Source organism: Giraffa tippelskirchi, chromosome 9 (genome assembly GCF_054371585.1).
Source record: "Giraffa tippelskirchi isolate mGirTip1 chromosome 9, T2T-mGirTip1v1.2.pri, whole genome shotgun sequence".
Classification (NCBI taxonomy): Eukaryota; Metazoa; Chordata; class Mammalia; order Artiodactyla; family Giraffidae; genus Giraffa; species Giraffa tippelskirchi.
The window spans coordinates 6,182,143-6,202,487 of NC_137283.1; the positions used below are offsets into that span (position 1 = coordinate 6,182,143).

Here is a 20,345-nt window from a genome sequence, read left to right on the forward strand (position 1 = left end):
GAGCCATCAGGGAAGCCCAAAGATAGGAGGGCATTCCAATTTTAGATACGTGGCCAGGGAAGGCCTAAAGAGAGGGTGACATTTGATTTAAAGAGCTTAGTGAAGTGAAGGAGTGAGCCATGACGACAACTGGGGGACAGCATTCTAGGCAGAAATGCAACAGGTGCAAAGGTCCTGGGGTAGGAGTCTACCTGGCATGTTTCAGAAAGGAAGACAGCATGTCTGGGGTGAAGTGAGAGAGGCCCAGAGCAGCAGGAGCTGAGGTCAAAGAGGGGAACGACTGGAAAAATGAGCTCCTGTACTAGATACTGCAGACAGTGCCAGGCAAGCCAGAGTACCTGGTATCGCCTGGGGCTGATTCAGACATTCAGAGTGATGAGCCAAAAGAACACTGGGTTCCATTAAGCTCTCTTCCTCAGGGCACAGTCAGGCATTAAATGGTTATTTGCATAGAATTTACATATGCCTATATACCACAGATCACATCTATTGGATCATTTTCATAGTAAAATTGTATTACTACTGCCCTGCAGATGGGCACTTCATGATTTATTCCCTTCCCTATTTCTTCTCACCTCTCAGTATCATCAACCCAGAAGGTGTTTTATACCAGAAATGAATCACAGAACAAAAGGAGACTGCATGCCAAGAGATTCTATAAATGATCAGCCCATAACATGTGGGGAAAGCAGCTCTTATTTTATGTTTCAACTTCTGTCACTTGCAGCAGGTCGAGCCAGCCATGGGGATTAAAAAGTCCAGTGCAATTCTAAGACAGAACATTTCAAGAAGCAAATGTGATTTTTTCCTACAGTCAATAACTAATCTCTGACAGACGCACTCCTATCTACTTAGAGGTCATTACCTCCTCCCCAAATGCTCAGGGACAAAAGCATGAAGCTCAAAAGGGCACTTTAACTTGGGTTTCAAAATGCTTCCTATAGAAAAAAATTCAATCACACAATTGTCAACGTGCCTCAGCTGCATGCAGAATTCTACAGGATTCGTAAAACAAATCCCACTGATTACGTATTTCAAGTTCGGTATTACTGTTGAAGTTAATGTGGAAATGCAAGATTTGCTAATAGCTCAGGGAAGTTAGGTAAACACACCTTACTAACCCCACAGTGGGGCTTCCCAGGTGGCGCAAGTGGTAAAGAACCCCCCTGCCAATGCAGGAGACATAAGAGATGTGGGTGCAATCCCTGGGTCGGGAAGAGCCCCTGGAGGAGGCACGGCAACCCACTCCAGTATTCTTGCCTGGATAATACCGGATACTGAATCCCATGGACAGAGGAGACTAGTGGGCTACAGGCCATAGGGTTGCAAAGAGTCCGGACATGACTGAAGGGACTTAGCATGCATGCATGCAACCCACAGGAAGCTAGCTTTCCTGAAAATGCTGTATCTGATCAGAAACTTTGAAGCTGTTGATATCTGCCCCTTTCCTTCCTGATGGACTTGTTACATGCATGTAACAGACATATGTCGATATTCTGCACCTAAGTGTTTAGTTGCTTCAGTCATGTCTGACTCTTTGCAACCCCGTGGACCGTAGCCTGCCAGACTCCTCAGTCTGTGGGATTTCCAAGGCTAGAATGCTGGAATGGGTTGCCATTTCCTTCTCCAGGGGATCTTTCCAACCCTGGATCTTCCCAACCCAGGGATCAAAGCTGTGTCTCCCACATTGCGGAAAGACTCTTTATCACTGAGCCATCACTCCTCCCTAATTTTCCGAAAAGCACTTCTTACCAAAGAGAAACAAACTGTAAGTTCACAAAGTGAAGTTGCTCAGTCATGTCCAACTCTTTGAGACCCCATGGACTGTAGCCTACCAGGCTCCTCAGTCCATGGAATTTTCAAGGCAAGAGTACTGGAGTGAGTTGCCATTTCCTTCTCCAGGGGATCTTCTGGCCCCAGGGATCGAACCCGGGTCTCCCGCATTACAGGCAGATGCTTTACTGTCTGAGCCACCAAGGTGGGAGTAAAGTTCACAAGCTTATGCTAAAACTAAGTTAGGCTTTTTATTATCATTAATTTTTATTGGAGTATAGTTGCTTTACAATGTTGTGTTAGTTTCTGCTGTACAGCAAAGTGAATCAGTTATATGTTACCATATACCCCCTCATTTTGGGATTTCATCCCGTTTAGGTCACTATAGAGCACTGGGTAGAGTTTCCTGAGCTATACAATAGGGTCTCATTAGTTAATATCTACTTTACACATAGTATCAATAATGTATATATGTCAGTCCCAATCTCCTAGTTTATTCCACCCCTGCCCTTTCCCCCTTGGTATCCATATGTTTGATCTCTATCTCTGTGTCTCTATTTATTCTCTGCAAATAAGATTTAAAACACAGAGGAATTTAGACTTTGTGTCTAGAATTTTTAAGAAACCAGACACAAGACTTGAGAAGTATACAGAGCCCAAAAGATTATTTTCCCCTGCAACTGATTTCTGTACCACAAAGGAAAGAACCAGACTCACTCTTGGGTCTCTCAATTTTTCTCAAAGAATCTAAGACAGGGTGTCATTAGAAGTATAAGTGGTTTAAGCACTTGGCCCCATCATTCCAATCACTGAAATCTGCAGGACCTGGTCCAGAAAATAAGTATCTGGCAAAGCTGGAGAGCCAGTAGGACTCCCAGTGGGCACCAGTAATTTCCATGCAGAGAGTCTGTGGATGGAGTCATTAGCGGCAACCCAGAAAAAGGTTTAGGCAAGATTATATGTGAGGATTTTTGCAATGCCTAATCTCAGCATATCAGGTAGCAGAGTCAGAAAAGCGCCAGTGGATGTTCTCTATGTTCTCAGTTTAACCAAGTAATTGAATTTCTCACCCCTTTTCATTCCTTCCATCCACCCTCCAGGCCAGCAGGTGCTGACAGCTCACAGCTCACATCACCCACCCCCGGCCCAGTAATGTCTGCACACTTCTACCCTCCAGGTGAGCTGGGAGGTCGACTAAGAGCCAACTGGATGCAGTCCCTACTCTGTTGAGGTTGGTATATGTATTATTTTAACGGAATAATTTACATAATAAACTGACAAAATATAAAGATGAAAAATAATTCAGACATATAATGGACTCCTTATGAAATTGTAAAGTCTATGAAACTAGGCTGGATAACTTGAAAAATGTCAACAGAGGTAAGCTGCTAGAAACTGCTGTTGAATTGGATGTGCTCATGGTAGCTGTAAAATATTAGAAACCATTTCGAAAAATCGAGAAAGATTCTGTAATTAGTTTGCTCTGTTCTTTAAAGAAACCAAAACAGATTACAGGTGACTACATTATAGACGTGCTTTCTACAGAAGAGAAGAAGCAGGCTTCTGCCAGTAAGCACAGGCCTGGTGAAAGGGCCTTGGAACTACATCTGAAGATGGGGATTTTAAGTTAAAATGGAATACACGTTTAAGGTTATGATTCCTAGCTTTAGCCACTCGTTCATTTGGGGCTTTTTTAATATTGTGAATTGAAAGTTTCATTTTTTTTAAATTGAAGTACTGCTGGTTTACAATGTTTTCTTAAGTTTTAGGTGCACAGCAAAGTGATTCAGTTATACATATACTATGTGTATATATTCTTTTTCAAATTCTTTTCCTTATAGATTATTATAAAATACTGAGCGTAGTTCCCTGTACTATACAGTAGGTCCCTGTTGATTATTTATGTATATTAATGTGTACACGATAATACCAAACCCCTAATTTATCCCTCCATCCTTTGCCCTTTGGTAACCGTAAGTTTGTTTTCTAAATCAGTAAGTCTATTTCTGTTTTGCAAAATAAGTTCATTTGTGCCACTTTTCTTAGATTCCACATATAAACAATATCATGTGATGTTTTCTTCCTCTGTCTGGCTTATTTCATTTAGTATGGTCATCTCTAGGTCCATCCATGTTGCTGCAAATGGCACTACTTCATTCCTTTTGATGGCTGAGCAATATTCCATTGTATATATGCACCACATCTTTAGCCATTCCTCCATCGATGGACATTTAAGTTGCCTCCTTGTCTTGGCTATTGTAAATAGTGCTGCAGTGAACACTGGGGCACATGTATCTTTTCAAACTTTAGCTTTCTCCAGATGTAGGCCCAGGAGTGGGATTAGTGGATCTTATGGTAACTATTTTTAGTCTTTTACAACCTCCATACTGTTCTCCATATTTAGCCAACTGTTGTTCATTCAGAGACAGCACCTCCAAATCACCAGCTGAGAGAACTTCTCCTGGACTGTCAGCCCTGGGGTTAAACCCTGCTCTCCAGTGAGTGAGCTATAAAAGCACAGTTTGCATGAAATCACTAGCGCCAACACTGGCTCAGCCAAGAGCTCCTGGGCTTATCACAGGGGAGGTAGTATAAGCTCCAGGTGTCTACAGCTGGGCAGGTCGGCTGCATGTTAATACTCAGGGGACAGGGAGGAGGACAGCCTGACCCTCATGGGAAATGTGGATGTAAAGTCGTTGGGTGTTATAGACACACAACAGGTCCTTCTAGGACTCAAACTGCTTCTGGGCTAATGTCTCCCTGTTACAACAGACTCAGGGGCACACAAAGGGGAGAGTTCAACTCTGACCGCTCCCTGCATGATGGTACACGAGAGATGTTCCTCCTCATTCCTCACTGTCTCTAGAGACCCCACTACCTGCTGAAGAGTTCAAAGCATTCATTTTTAACAAGAGGGTTTTGTCTTGTACAAAATCTAATTGGCTTCCTGCTGTTTTAACGTAGTAAGTTGAATAAATCAAGTGACTTAATTCCATCAAAATGAGTAACAGGAGAAAAAAGACATGAAAGCACTGGGACAAATACATGACCTTCATGGAACCTGGCTGGGAAACTCCTCTATGATCAGGTACTATATCATTCCTTGGTATTCCTCAAGCTCTGAGAGACAAAGCAGCAGTGGGCCCCAACAGAGAGACTGGGGATGTAGAAATGACACGTGCCAGACACAGGTATGTCCTGCCTTCATCCTCCCAGCCCACTGTCTCATTCCAACAGTTTCTGAGGCATCCAGCAGTGCCCAGATGCTAGTACCAGCCTTGGCTGCGCTATTTAAAACCTCTTACTCAAGACTTCCTTGGTGGTAAAATGGTTAAGACTCTGCGCTCCCAATGCAGGGGGCCCAGGTTCGATCCCTGGTTAGGGACCTAGATCCCACATGCTGCAACTAAGAGTTCATATGCCACAAATACAGAGTTCCCATGTCAAAACAAAGACCCAGTGCAGTCAAACAAATTGATTAAAATTTTAAAACTCCTACTTTCTGACCTGGGGCTGTTCTATGGGAGCCAATTCAAAAAGTCAATGGGAATCTACTTTCAAGAGGTACAAGGCAGGTTTCAAGAGCAAACTTAGAACTGCAGGAGAGAGACTTCCCTGGCAGTCCAGTGGTTAAGACTCCGTACTTCCACTGCAGGGGATGCAGGTTCGATCCCTGGTCAGGGAACTAAGATCCCACATGCCATGCAGTGCAGCTAAAAAAAAGCGAAGAAACTTTCTGGAGGTCCAGTGGTTAAGACCCTACCTGCCAATGCAGGGGACACAGGTTCGATCCTTGGTATAGGAGGATCCCACATGCCAGGGGCAACTAAGCCCACATTCCACAGCTACTGAAGCCCTCAGCCTGTGCCCTACAACAGGAGAAGCACCCCCAGTGAGAAGCCACACACCACAACTAGAGAGTAGGCCCTGCTCGCTACAACTAGAGAAAGCCCATCACAGCAAAAATGAATAATTTGTTTAAAGTGCAAGAGAAAATCCTCGATTACTGGGTTTGGGGAGCCAGTGGATAAATGATCCCATCTTCTAAACCTGGGGTGGAGAATTCTGAAGCACATTCCTACAGTGGTGAATGGTGATTCTGGTTTCATCACCCTCAGGGGTAATCAGCATGATAACCTGATTTTTGGCTGCCTCTGTCAATTTCCATATCTCCCTCTTTCTGGTTTCCCTAACTCCACAATCCTGCACCCAAGCCTTCATCTCTCAGGCTCTGCCCTGTGGGAGAACCTACCAAAAACTAACTAAGCAAACTCCGGAAGATAGTGAAGGACAAGGAAGCCTAGTGTGCTGCAGTTCATGGGGGTGCAGAGAGTTGGACACGACTTAGCAACAGAACAAACACCACCAAAAACAATAGCTATGCATTGTTTCATAGGAAAAGGGGATGCTGGCTTTAATCCGTCATCAAGTCTGCTATTTGTTGACCCTCTTCTTCTCTTTCCCATCCAGATTTACTCTCCTAGGCTGACATCAGCAGGACATCACATCTCATTTCCTCCTTCCATCTTTAAAGAACTATATTGGGGAATACAGAGCTAAACTTCCAGCCAAGGGCCCAATCTAGAGACTGTTGATAGAATGTAACTGATAAAAAAGTTCATAGCAGGATCCTTCCAGGACATGGGGAGCCACACATTTAATGGTCCCACAGTTTCCAACAGCCCTGGACCCTCAGGTGTGAGCCAAACAAACAAGGTAGCACCTCAGAACTTCCCCAGTGGTCCGGTAGCTAAGACTCCAGACTCCCAATGCAGGGGGCCTGGGTTTGATCCCTGGTCAAGGAACTAGATCCCTCATGCTGTTACTAAGACCCAGTGCAGTCAAATAAATAATATATATATATATATATATATATATATATATATTTTTCCTTTAAAAGGCAGACCCTCTCTGAAGCAATGACAGGGACTATGGAACCTGGGGCTGTGGAACTAAGATCTGCTGACAGGCAGAGTAGTAAAAGACTGTTTGATCCTGTGAGCAGTTGTGACAAGACCAATGAGACTCCATTTTCTATTTTCCACCACACATAGAAGATGCTGAACCAGGATTCCTGGAACAAAGTACCAATCACTCTCAACTGGGCAAAAGACGCTCCAACTTTGGGATGGTGACCAAAATCAATATGAAGCAGAGAAATGCTTTGCAAGCAGCAATATGTGTGGGTTCCCACAGAGAGCTCCCAGGATCTAAGTGGTCTTCCTCAACCTGATTTTACTTTACCACCTAGGGCGTGAGGAGCAAGATGAAAGCCTCACCCAGAAGAACTGAAAACAGGTTCTCAAGCAAATACACGTACACATCCATAAATATTCACAGTAGTGCTATTCACAAGAGCCAAAAGGTAGGGACATCCCTGGTGGTCCAGTATTTAGGAATCTTCCTTCCAGTACAGGGGATTTAGGTTCGATCCCCAGTCATGGAACTAAGATCCCAGGAATCATGAGATGCAGCCAAAAAAAAAATGGTTACTTCATGTTTGAATTTCATCTCGGGTTTTACAAAATGAGAAAAAATGATTAATGCCTTAAGAATCAGACAACCCTGCACAGACAACTCTCACACAATCTGGGTCTGCCAGCCTCTCCCATGTCCTCCTATTCACCTTGAAAGGGCTTCTTTTTAAATAAGTTTTTATGGAACTTATTTTAAGGCTGATCTTACTTCCCCTTCATGCAGGCAAAACTGTAAACCCAGGAATAAAAACTGGAAGGCATTTACAAACCTCAGCTCAAGTTTTCGTAGTAAAACATAAGTCAACCAACACAAGAGTAAAAACTATTTACACAAGCTATCACAAACTGTTAACAGTGGGAGTTCTACATAGGCCAAACTGTGTCCTTCTTTCCTCTATTTTCCAAGGTTTCTTATATCCAATTATACTACTTTCATAACTGAAAAACTTAAATTAACTCTATTGTCCTGAATTTCCTTCTGATGCTGACTGTATTACACATAGCACAGAAAATCAGGAGGAGGCAGTTTAGATTTCAGCCCGTGATGCTGCCACTCACAGGCTCCAATCAGCACAGGAAGAGACACTCTCACACAAGTCCAGGCACCCCTGAAAGAGGGAGGTGTGGGTAAACCGATTCTCGTCAGAGATCCTCAAGCCTCCGTGGGCGCCTCAGGCAGGTTCTCTTGGTCCCAGCATTGCCCTACTGACAGTTTCCAGGGCTCATGTGAGCATCCCTTAATGACCTGAGAAGGATCCTGTGCCACTGAGTGGATCAGGGCCTTGAGAAGATGAGATGGGTGCCTCGCAGAGGGCAACTCTGGGGCAGCTGAACAGTGATATCGTAAGAAATGGCTATTTTAAAAACCTTACTGGAAACAATTCCTCTGACGCTGGTGGCTAAATATAAACATCCTGCTCTCAACCTTCTTCAGGGGCAAATCAGAAGGCTCTTCCCCAGTCACCCTTCTCCTCTGCAGCCTCTGAGGCCGCACAGCATTCCCAGCCTTTCAATGTTTCCCAGATGATACACCCTTCTCCAGATCCCTCCTGCATCTGCACACACAGCCTTTTTCTCACGGAAGTCTTCTAGTTATCCTCCAGCAGCAGCTGTGGGTGAACCCTGAGGGCCAGTCCACAATTCTTTGCATGTACGTTTCAATCCCTGGGTCGGGAAGATCCCCTGGAGGAAGGCATAGCAACCCACTCCAGTATTCCTGCCTGGAGAATCCCCATGGACAGAGGAGCCTGGCGGGCTATAGTCCGTGGGCTCGCAAAGAGTTGGACATGACTGAAGTGACTCAGCACACACATACCTTTCTCTACAAAGGACATTTTCTATCTGTGTCTTCAATTGTTGCCTTTACTCAGAGGAATTACAAATACCCAATGTCAGCCCTCAAATGAACTCCAGATTTCCAATCATCTATAAGATGCCTTCACTTGAATTTATTTACAAAACAGAAATAAGAGTCAGAGAGATAGAAAACAAACTTAGGGTTTCCAAGGGAGAAAGGGGGGATTAATTGGGAAACTGAGATTGACATATACACAGTGCTACATATAAAACAGGTAACTAATAAAGACCTGCTGTATAGCACAGGAAACTCTACTCAATAGTCTGTAACGACCTATATGGGAAAAGAATTTAAAAAACAGCAGATACATGTATAACTGAGCCACTCTGCTGTGCAGCAGAAAAGTGTACAGCACTTTTGTGTATAAATGCATATACAATGTACATTGCATTGTATAAATATACATTACAATGTACATTACATTTATAATGCAGATTATAAATCAACTATACTCCAATAAAAATTAATTTCCAAAAAATGCCTTCACTTAAAGGACCCTTCTCCATGCCTCGTTTCCCCTCTTCTTACATCATCATCCATCCATTTCTTACATCATCCATCACAGGCTGGCTTCTCCTGGCCCAGCCGCCATTCACAGGTCATCCTAAATCCTCTCCACTCTACTTCTCACTATTCGTGTCTAGTTTTCCCTGTTCAGAGCTCTCCATTCCTGTCCCACTCTCGCCCACCACCCCAGTCCACATCTGTGCTGACCACCAAGGAAGTCCTCAGAACAGGTGGTCCGAACTGGGCCTCCTCCACACAGAAGCGTGCACATTGGGAGATACAAAACTGCGCCCAATCAGGAAACTGGAGATTTCTCATGGGGAATCTGACTGGGAAAACTGGTTAAATAGAGGACAGAAGAACAGAAAGAACCACTAGAGAAGGGTGAGGCATCCTGGAGGTTCGTGCAACCTCTAGGTTGCCTTTAGGATTGGAGGGATCCTGGCGAGAGGGCTGGACGCCACGGGCAGGCACTGAGCGGGGCCACGCCCACCTCTGGAGGTAGGGCAAGGACGGCCACGCCCACCCTCCTTGCCCACTGAGCGGGGCCACGCCCACCTCTGGAGACAGGACAGGGACGGCAACGCCCACCCAGCTTCCACCCCACAAGCTGAACTGGCCGGAACCCAGAGCAAGGCATCCCATAAAGGCCTTCCTGACAAAAAGCCAAACAGGCAACTTTGTGCCCTATGAAGTTATTCACAATCGTTTACATGCCAGGACATCTACCATAAATGTTGGGTGTTTGCTTGTTAGGTGCGGAGGGTAGGGTGGTTACAGAGACTGGTTAAGTCTCCGTCATCTTTCCTCCAGGTCTCTAACCCTCCACCTCACCTCCTGCTGAACCACCCACCCTTTCCAGGGACAAACTGTTTTCTCTATGCTGTCACTGTTTGTTCTCCCTGCAAGAAATGCCCATTCCCCCAACCCCTTGTTCAAGTAAGGGCTATATGGCAGGTACAACGTCCTAGTTAAAAACATGGTACAATTCTCCTTCCAAAGGTGAAGATCCCAACTTCCATTAGGCTGGCTCTAACTCCACCCAGGGACTTTTTTCCTCAGTTCTTTAAAAAAAAAAAAAAAAAAAACAACTCATGCTCTACCACCCTCAACTCACCTACTGTGTTTACAACAAAAAGAGGCCTACATTTTGAAGAACAACCAGGTCCCCTGCCAGAGCCCAGTCTCTTAATGTGCTTTTGCCCCAGAATCAGTGGGAGCAATGCCTGCCCACCCCACCCCCCCATGCCCACTCCTTGCTGTCACCTCTCTGCCTGTGTTGTAGGTTTACTACAGAATAGTTGGGAGCATTTCTAGCCAAAAGCTAAGGATGCCAGGCCATCTAAAAGCATGGCAAAACGGTCTGTAATACTGCCCTCCCACACATTAAAATGGAGTTGGGTAAAAGGTACAAACAACCTGGTACTCTCTTCTTTAATCATGTTCTTGATCATGGCAATCTATCATTTAGGAAAAGCTACAGGTAACAAAACTGATATGGGCCTGAAATTTAGGATCCTTTTAATGACTTAGCAAGAAGTTCAGAGCTGAGTGGACCCAGAGTCCATTTGGTGGTTCCTTCCACCCCTCTGCTCAGCCACCCTATGTGTAGTGGCTTTGGCCCAAAGCACAGTCCCTCATGGTGACACACTGGCTGCCATTGCTCCAGGTTCCAAGTCATCACATGTGAACATCCAGAGTAGGAAGGAAGGGAGATGAGACTAAGGGACTTCCTCCTTCTGCAGCTTTCTTCTTTTATCAACCAGAATTAAAAAAATCCCTCTTCTTCCCCCAGCAGCCTCCTCCTCACACCCCACTGCTCAAAATGGGTCTTGTGACCATCCCCAGCTACAGGAGGGGCTGGTGGGTGAGTACTGGCCATGAGGGGCTCAGACCAAGCACAATTCATCCCTGGGCCTGAGACCACTGGCTGTGAGCAAATCAGGGTTCCAGTGGCAAGAAAAAAGAAGGAATGGCTATCAGGCTGGCACTAAACATCTATGATCACAGGCAGTCTTCCCAGAATCATGTATCCAGGCTGCTTGAAAGAAAGAACATGCTTTGAGTACACAATGCTGTTACGTCACTTCAGTCGTGTCCGACTCTGTGCGACCCCATAGACGGCAGCCCACCAGGCTCCCCCGTCCCTGGGATTCTCCAGGAAAGAACACTGAAGTGGGTTGCCATTTCCTTCTCTAATGCATGAAAGTGAAAAGTGAAAGTGAAGTCGCTCAGTCGTGTCCGACTCTTCGCGACCCCATGGACTGCAGCCTACCAGGCTCCTCTGTCCATGGGATTCTCCAGGCAAGAGTACTGGAATGGGTTGCCATTGCCTTCTGCATGAGTACACAGTAAGATGCCAAAATTCTCTTCATTGGGCTTTTATAGCTATTCTCATTTACCTCAAAGTCATCTAGGGAGCTTCACAGGTGGCACTAGTAGTAAAGAACCCACCTGCCAATGCAGGAGACTTAAGAGACACGTGTTCGATCCCTGGGTTGGAAAGATCCCCTGGAGAGGGAAATGGCAACCCACTCTAATATTCTTGCCTGGAAATTTTCATGGACAGAGAAACCTGGCAAGTTAGAGTCCATGGGATCACGAAGAGTCAGACATGACTGAATCGACTTAGCATCTAGGAAACAGCCAGGGCTAAAGAAGAGATAAATCTTATTCCTTCATTGTAACACATTTGGTATATGACATATTGTAATAGACTCAACAAATGCCTCAGAAATGAAGACAAGGAAAAACAAATATGTTATCTTGTCTTCCAAAACACACAAGGACAAATTCAGTGGAAATTTTAAACTTCCGGTTAATCTTCACCATCTCAAAAAAAAGTAAAAAGAGCTCATAAGCCTGTCTGGCTCCATCTTTCTTGGAGATGAGATGAGCATTTTAGGCATCATGTCTGTGACACTCACCACATCTGCTCCCTAAACTCAGACCTTATCGACCCCACCATCTCCTGATCCTGAATCCTTCTGTCCTTCCAGGACACAGAACCTCCATTCAAGCTGTGTCTTTTATCTGCCACCCTCTTCCCAAGCCCACTCCAGCCCTTCTCTCTGCAGTAAATACCAACTGACTCATGCTGGTTGAATCAGATCCCCCTAAAACTTCTCTCTCTCTCCAGATAGAACAGAAGGGCCCTTCCTTTGGGACTGCACAGCACGAGGTTTATAGTCCAACCAGAAACATGTGTTCTAGATTATAACTTATTGTTTAGCCATCAAATTCCACACCAAACAGTCCCAATGCAGCAGCCACATGGAATCTGTTCTCATAACCCTGGTGCTGGGCAAAGCACCTAGCATATACACAGTAGTAGTCCCAAGAAGGGCTTTTTGTTTGCCTGTTCTTATTTAATATAAAGGGCATTTACCACTCACAGGAAGTCCGTAAAATCTCGGTGGTCGGCTTCTGTTTGTTTCTTCCCCCTTTTTCTACCATCTTTCACTGTTATTCCACGGCTCAGTTAACAGGGTATGTTAAACTATAAACACGGAGGACTTCCCTGGTGGTCCAGGGGCTAAGACTCGACACTCCCAATGCAGAGGGCCTGGGTTCGATCCCCGGTCAGGGAACTAGATCCCACATCCTGCAGCAACTAAGAGTTTGCATGCCCCAACTAAGACCCAGCGCAGCCAAATAAATATAAATTAAAAAAAAAAAAAAAAAAAAAAAACTATAAACATGTCCATGGTCCTTGGCAGTTCCTCCCATGGCAGGGGGAGGGGGTGGTGTCTAGCTCCCTTTCCCCCAAATCTGCTTGACCTTAGGATGTGTTCTGACCTAGGAACACAGTGGAAGTGACACTATGTCCGTTCCACACCAAGGGCTTCAAGACGCCTTTCAGCTTCTGTTCTTGCTCCTTTGGGAACCCTGGCCAGCCACCTGTGACCAGAACCAGGGTGGCCTGCCAGGGGCTGAGGAACACTCTTTGACTTCCATCCTAACTGCCGGCCAACAACTAGTATTGTGAGCAAGGCCATCTACAAATACCAGGCCCAACCCACCTGCCAGCTGACTACAGACATGCAAGCAGACCACACAAGAGCCACTGGGCTCAACTCAGACAAGAGGAGAGGCTCAGCACGGCTGTAAGCTGAATAAAATGGTGGTGGTTTCAAGACATTCACTAGGAGATTATGAAAAGAATCATGATACATGCATTCCATTCCATGCAGTTGATTTTTTTTTTTTTTAAAAGACAGATTCATACACTGGCATGGAAAGATTTCCAGGACTATCATGTGACAAATAGAAAAGCAACTCTGTAAAATTCAAAGCAGTTTATAGAAGAGGGCCTCGTTCCCCTGTCTTGTTGAAAGCAGTGCCTAAGCTGCTCACTTTGCAGGATGGGAACCGAACAGAAGGGCCGAGAGTAAGCAGAAAGCTTCCAACATGTAAAAACACAAATCCGAACTCTCCTTTCTGTCCACTCCCAAATGAAAGTTAAGTGCGAAAGAAACATGCTTTCTTCTTTACCGACAGAAACACAGAGGTCTGTAGCACACCCCCACACCAAGTCACCCTCGTGGGCACCCTGAACACACAAAGCTGACAATTAAACTATTCATCATAATTACAGTATGAATAGCCGCTCTCATTCAGCCTCTCTAAAAGTAGTCATTTACTTTTCTTGTAGTATCTCTATAAAACACGAGGCAGGCAGGCTCCACCTCTGTTACAGAGTAAGACACTATGGTATAAAGGAAAGCAAATGGCTCAAGGTCAAGGCCCAGGGTGGCACCCCCAGAACACCCCCATCTCCTGGCTCTCAGAGCTCAGCTGCCCCCACTCACGTGCTGTGTGCACATCATCCCGTATTTGAAATGAGCAGGGGCAACTAACAAGATGACTCGCATTGGCTTCAAAAGCCTGCAAATCTAAGCAGCCACCTGAGGTCAGTAGCGGAAGCAGCGGTAAGTCTTCACAAGAGAGAAGACAAGGATTTTTTTTTTATTTCCAAGGTCAACCAACTCCAGGACTCTCTCATTTCAAAAATCAGATTCTAAAGAAACACCTTCCCAAGTTCAGTTATTCTGGACTGTGCATTGCATTGGTGGAAAGAATATTTAAGCTTCAAATGTGCAGAGAGAATTCCCTGGCAGTCCAGTGGTTAAGACTCCTCAGTTCCACTGCAAGGGGCAGGAGGGGTTCAACCCCTGATTAGGAAACTAAAATCCTGCATGAATATAAAAATGTGCAGAAATCCTGGGGCCCTGGGAGCCTAGACCATGTTTTCCAAGGCAGACATGAAGGGGAGTTGATGAGTAAATGCACCCTTCAAACCCCCTCCCCAGTTCTCAGGACCCCATTTACCTTCGATGAGCAGGGGTGAGGGGGTGGGCAGGAACCTCCCTCCGCCTCCACCCACAGTGGGATGAGGCAGGAGGATGTGCTGCTGGGGGTCCTGACAGCGGCCAAGTGGCAGCAGCCTATGAGGAGGCCCAGAGCCCCCGGCCAGAGCCCAGCCCGGGTCACACACAGGCCGCCAAGCTTCACCCTCCAGCGAACAATCTCTCCGCTTCTCCCCCCATCAGTGCAGCACAGCACGTCGGGGAGATTAAACTTCAGAAACACGTGCCAGGGTGCCACCAGCTCTTCTCAATTTTCTTGTGCCGAATCCTGGCTAAAGGGGTCCAAGGCTGCAGAGTGTGGGGTCCCCTTCACCCCATGGCTGAGCCTGGGGAACCCCACCCCCGCCCGAGATGGCTTGGTGGAGCGGGACCGCCAGCGCACCCTTGCTCCACTGTTGAACTCTCCTAGCTCCTCACTGCATCCCTCGTGGGGGAAGCGGCCCAGGAGTCTCGAGACACGATGGATGGGCTGTCTCACCCCTGGCAAGAGAACAAGGGCTCTCCCCAGAGTAGAGGCTCAAGTACACTGCAGGCACACTGGCCTGGCTGTGCCCCCGTGCACGGAAGCCGGTTTCCAGCAGCCTCAGGTCCAGAAGAGTCTCAGGTGAAGAGGCAACCATGTGGGCGTGGCTTCAGGTCTCACCTCTGTTGTGGCCTAGCCCTGGGCCCACTGGACCTTCCTGAGCCTCAGTTTCCTCTTCGGTGAAGTCCTAGGGAGGTAGGGTGACACCTACCTCACTAGGACTGTTGGGAGAATTATACGAGGCAGCAGTTCTCAACTAGGGGTGATTTCCTCCCCCAAGCCCCCCTCCCCACCAAGAAGCATGTGCAGTCTGGAGACTGTTCTGGGTGTCAACTGGTGTTGGGGGTGTTACTAGAATCTAGTGGGTGGAGGCCTGGGATGCTGCAGACTGTCTAACAGCACTCAGGATGTGCCTCACAGCAAAGAGTGATACAGCCAACGATGGTGGCAATGCAGATGCTGAGGAACCCTGGAAGCAGGTGATTTGTGTGGAAGGAATTTAGGAATTTCTGGACACCACTTATCACTATGATCATAAGAACGTGTTCTTTTTTGGCATCTGAACAAACTATTTCCATGGGACCAAAATAGTTTCCTGTTGTTGTTCTTGCTTTTTACTGTAATACATGATGCGGATCTAAGAACTTGGAGCTACCCTATAAGCTGTAAAGGAGAATGCGCCAGGGAAAGTGTACTGCACACAGGAGGAGCTTAATAAATGCCTGCCATCCAGGGCACAGAGGAAACAGCTTTTGAATTCAAAGAGGTCTGCGGGTCCGCCAAGTAGCAGGGCTGAGGAGGATAAAAAGAAGATGCCATTAAGAGAAGCTGCCAAGGGATCTCCTTGATGGTTCAGTGGTTAAGGATCCACCTTGCAATGAAGGGGACGAGGGTTCGATCCCTGGTCAGGGAACTAAGATCCCACATGCCAAGGAGCAACGAAGCCCATGTGCCGCAAGTACTGAAGCTTTGCATACCACACCTAGAGAGACCGTGCGCCCCAATGAAATATCCTGCACAACCCGACAAAGATCCCAAGTGCTGCAACTAAGACCCAACCCAGCCAAATAAGTATTCTTTAAAGAACGAGAGAGAGAAGCTGCCAAGTAGATGAATGAAAAAGATACATCTTAAATGCAGGTTTCAGCATCAGCAAACTTTTCCAATTGCCGATCTGGCCAAAGGGGGTTCAGAGGGAAGAAAGATCCTGAAGGTGTATGCCAACCTACTAATGGAACTCAGGGGTCACCGGAAATGTCCCTGTGTCCTAACTCCAATGGGCTTCCTCATAGCCTCTCCAGATGGGTGCCAAAGAGTCTGTGGGCGGGGGGGCTCTAAAAGCAGCTAAGAGGAGATGGTGCTGGGGGGTCAAGTTTGTGGTCGAGAACTAGGCTCATCAAATCTGTGCCATGGGCAAGAGAAGCTGGGGGTGTAGCTGGCTGGCAAAACCAAGAAAACTACAAAGCAGGGTTACACAGTCACCCTGAGGACCCCAGTCCCATGGGTGGGTGGGTTAGATGGGTGCTCCAGTCCCATGGGTGGGTGGGTTAGATGGGTGCTCCAGTCCCATGGGTGGCTGGGTTAGATGGGTGCTCCAGTCCCATGGGTGGGTGGGTTAGATGGGTGCTCCAGTCCCATGGGTGGCTGGGTTAGATGGGTGCTCCAGTCCCATGGGTGGCTGGGTTAGATGGGTGCTCCAGCCCAGAACCGACTCCACTGATACTAAGCCCAAACTGCCCCATTCCCTTTCCAAATATTTTCATTCTCCTACATTAACACATGAAAGATCTATTACTTACAAAACCCTCTTCCCTTCTCGGCCTAAGATCACCCTCCTCGGTAATACTAACACTTCCCTTTTGGGCAAGGCAGGCAGCTTAATTTTGAAATTATGCTCAAGGAGGTATTATGCAAAATTGCTGCAGTTTATTAAGACAATAAAAACTCCCCAAACTCTATCGTTTTAATAAAAGCTGTCCTTAAACTGTGTTTTATTTACTTAATTTGATGGTGTGTTTCGGAGGGTGATGCTTTTACACTTAGTTTTAGGTACATGAAGGGTAATTATCTGTGAAAATTTCTAAAAGAAAAATGGCACTGCACTTAAAAGAACACGAAAGTAAACTGCCCGACAACAGGAAACAGGAAGACGGAGCCAAGAAGAGTAAATCCCCCGATGGGCCTGTCCAGCTTTACTTCCGAGAGTTTATCAAGCTCAAACCCACCGTATTGGATGTTTCCCCACACAGACTTGCTACTGAGAAACACAGACAGAACCTCAGGATGCTCGGCTTCTCAATCTGGGGCCCTTTCTACATGAGGGTCTCAAAGGAAGATGAAATTCATCTCGCTTCTTACCCAACAATTTGGGGAAAGAAAGAAAACATGTTTAAATATTAAATCAAGCTAGTATATTTACACAGTAAGATGAATGAGTTGAATTTTTTTTTTTAAATATATGGGATTTCTAAAAATGTTATCAGGTAATCAGCATGAACCCCCTTCAACCTCCAATGGAGAAGCTCTGCTCACAGAACCCTGAATCCACCCGGGGGCCCCCTATTCCTCCGCCAACGGCCCCAGCACCGAAGGTTTCGGCCAAGGAAGAGGCCAGGCACGCTCTCCCCTCATCACTGATGAATTCAAACACAGGGGTGGGGGAAAGGAACCCTTCCCCCGAACAGCATTCAACTTGAAATATCTCAAACCACAGCAAGTATAATCGATTCAGAGAAACAAAAATAGAAGCCTCATGTGAATTGGCAGGAATCTGGAATTATCGAATATCTTCAAGAACATTTGGTTTTTAAGACTTTCAAGGGCAGGCTATAAAGAGAACCAGGTGAACCACTGGCTGCCTGGGAGAGTTTCTGTCTGCAGATAAAGAGCCAACGCGACCTTGGCCTGGGAGCCACAGCACTTAACCACACAGCTTCAGCAACACTCTTTAAAAAGGAAACTTTCATGATGTTAAATTTTAACCATTTGAGTAACTTACATATGTCAACTAACAACATGGAATTTTCAAATAGTATCAAAATCCCTACTTTCTTTCAACTCTACATCTGCAGTTTTCCCTCTTCTCTCCCAGAGGCAACCACCGCTACAAGGCCCTTGTGTGTCCTTTCAAAGGCTGTATGTTGTGTATTTCTACTTGCTCTGGCTCTTTTGGGGGGTGTTTTTTATTTAATAATTGTGTTTGTTTTTGGCTGCACTGGGTCTTTGCTGCTGCACGCAGGCTTTCTCTGGGTGCAGAGAGCGGGGACTACTCTCTTGCGGTGCGTGGGCTTCTCCCTGCAGTGGCTTCTCCTGTTGCAGAGCCAGGCTCTAGGGTGCTTGGGCTCCAGTAGCTGTAGCACATGGGTCTAGCTGCTCCTCAGCATGTGGAATCTTTCTGGACCAGGGATCGAACCTGTGTCCCCTGCACTGACAGGTGGATTCTTGTTTACAGGCCACCACGGAAGTCCTTGATGTTTGACTGGTTGATTGGTTCCACAATAGTACCCCTTCCACCAAAGTGTTTCTCTTCAACTTTCTATCCATTTTAATGTTGGCTATTAAAATAGGTAAAAATTTCTCTTCTGGGACTTCCTTGGCGAGCCAGTGGTTAGCACTCAGCACTTTCGCTGCCATGGGCCCAGGTTCAAACCCTGGTCAGGGAACCAAGATTCCACATGCTGTGTGACACAGCCAAAAAAAAAAAAAAAATTGTTTTAATTAAAGAGAGAGAGATTAAGTTACTCTGAATGACAAGACTGGTTAGTTGCTGTGAGTGGTCCAGGCACAGTCAAAAACTGAGTCCTTTGACCCCAATCCCTACTCCATTATATCGATGTCCCATTTGTTTTCAAAAATTTGACTTATGTCAAAAAAAGATGAGAAAAGTGAAGAAACAAGTGACAGAATAGGAGAAAATATCTGCAAATTATGTATCTGATGTGTCTAAGTAGCCAGAATACATCAAGAACACTCACAATTCAACAACTAAAAATAAGTAATGACAAACAATTTAAGTAGACATTTTTCCAAAGAAGATACATGAATGGCTGATAAGCATGTGATGAGATGCCCAATATCATCAGTCATTAGGGAAATGCAAATCAAAACCACAATGACATACACCTTCATTGCTACTAGAATGGCTATAATGGAAAACGGTCAAAATCAAGTGTTGACAAGAGCTGGTGAAACTCCTCGTCCACAGGGAACGTAAGCTGGGCCAGCTGCTTTGGCAAAGAGTGTGACAGCTCCTCCAAGAATTAAACAGTTATCATGCAACTTAGCAATTCCACTTTTAGGCATATACCCGAAAGAAGTGAAAAAATACACCCACACAAAAACTTGTGCACAACGTTCACAGCAACACCATTCATAACAACGAAAATGTGAAAGTCAGCCGAATATCCATCAACTGATGAATAAAAAATGTGGCATATCCAAACAATGGGATATTATCCAGCCATAGAAAGGAATGAAGGGATATATGTATGCTTTCAGCTGATTCATGTTATTGTCCAGCAGATACTAACACAACATTGTAAAGCAATTAAATGCCAATTTAAAATAAATAAAAACCTTAACAACAACAACAAAAAAGAATGAAGTCCTAATTCATGCTACAACATGGAGGAAGCTTGGAAACATTATGCTAAGTGAAATCAGCCAGACACAAAAGGCCACATAGATAATGACCCCAGTTACATGAAATGTCCAGAACCAGCAACGCTACAGAGACAGTGGTTTGGGGTTCGCAGGGGCTGGGAGAGGAGGCGGGTGGAGGACGACGCCTGACTGCTGATGGGCACGGGGGATCAAAGATTCCAGGCTGATATAGTGCTGGGGCTGCACAGCTCCACAGATAGACTAAATTTACACTTTTAAAGAGTAAATTTTACAGTATGTGAATTACATCTCAATTTTTTTTTTTAAAAGATGGCAGTCCTTGCTAGCTATCCGGGCATGGGCAGGCATAGTGTCATCATTTCTGTCCTGATCTATAAAACGTGGTAATAAATTAGTTGTACCTGCCTCGTAGGGCTACTGGGAGAAATACCAAAGATCACCCAAGAAAAACCCCTCCCTTAGTATCTGCCACATAGAAATACACTGATAGAGTCTATTTACTATTATTTCCTTTTCCCCAAAATGTGTTCCTTTTGATTGCTATTCTCTTCTCTTTAAAAAAAAAAAATAAAGAAAGTCAGGATACATTTTGTTACTCTTGAATGATTTTTAGCTACAGGAAGCTCAGAGCTCTCTCTACATAAAAAAAACAAAAAACAAAAAACCTCCACTACCATGCGAGAAATAGCTAGCTAGTGGGAAGCTGAGTAGCACAG

At 45.6% G+C, this 20,345-nt stretch overlaps 2 protein-coding genes across 18 annotated transcripts in view; one reads left to right on the forward strand and one right to left on the reverse strand.

Annotated features, from left to right (window-relative positions):
• OSBPL10 (oxysterol binding protein like 10) overlaps positions 1-20,345 on the reverse strand; it is a 330,377-nt gene that overhangs the window by 181,273 nt on the left and 128,759 nt on the right. The window lies entirely within an intron of this gene.
• Positions 10,420-18,873, forward strand: LOC145520505 (uncharacterized). 2 transcript variants are annotated; one of them, XM_081527041.1, is made up of 2 exons: positions 10,420-16,527; positions 16,660-18,873. In XM_081527041.1, exon 1 carries the CDS (start codon positions 14,507-14,509, stop codon positions 15,089-15,091), a length of 585 nt encoding a protein of 194 aa, XP_081383167.1. In that variant the 5' UTR covers positions 10,420-14,506; the 3' UTR covers positions 15,092-16,527; positions 16,660-18,873. The 2 variants fall into 2 exon arrangements, with proteins under 2 accessions (XP_081383167.1, XP_081383168.1); XM_081527042.1 differs by having other exon boundaries at positions 10,420-16,501; positions 16,639-18,873.

What these genes read in the sequence shown, in the direction of transcription:
- LOC145520505 (XM_081527041.1), top strand. Translation starts at nt 14,507, where the DNA reads ATGAGGCAGGAGGATGTGCTGCTGGGGGTCCTGACAGCGGCCAAGTGG.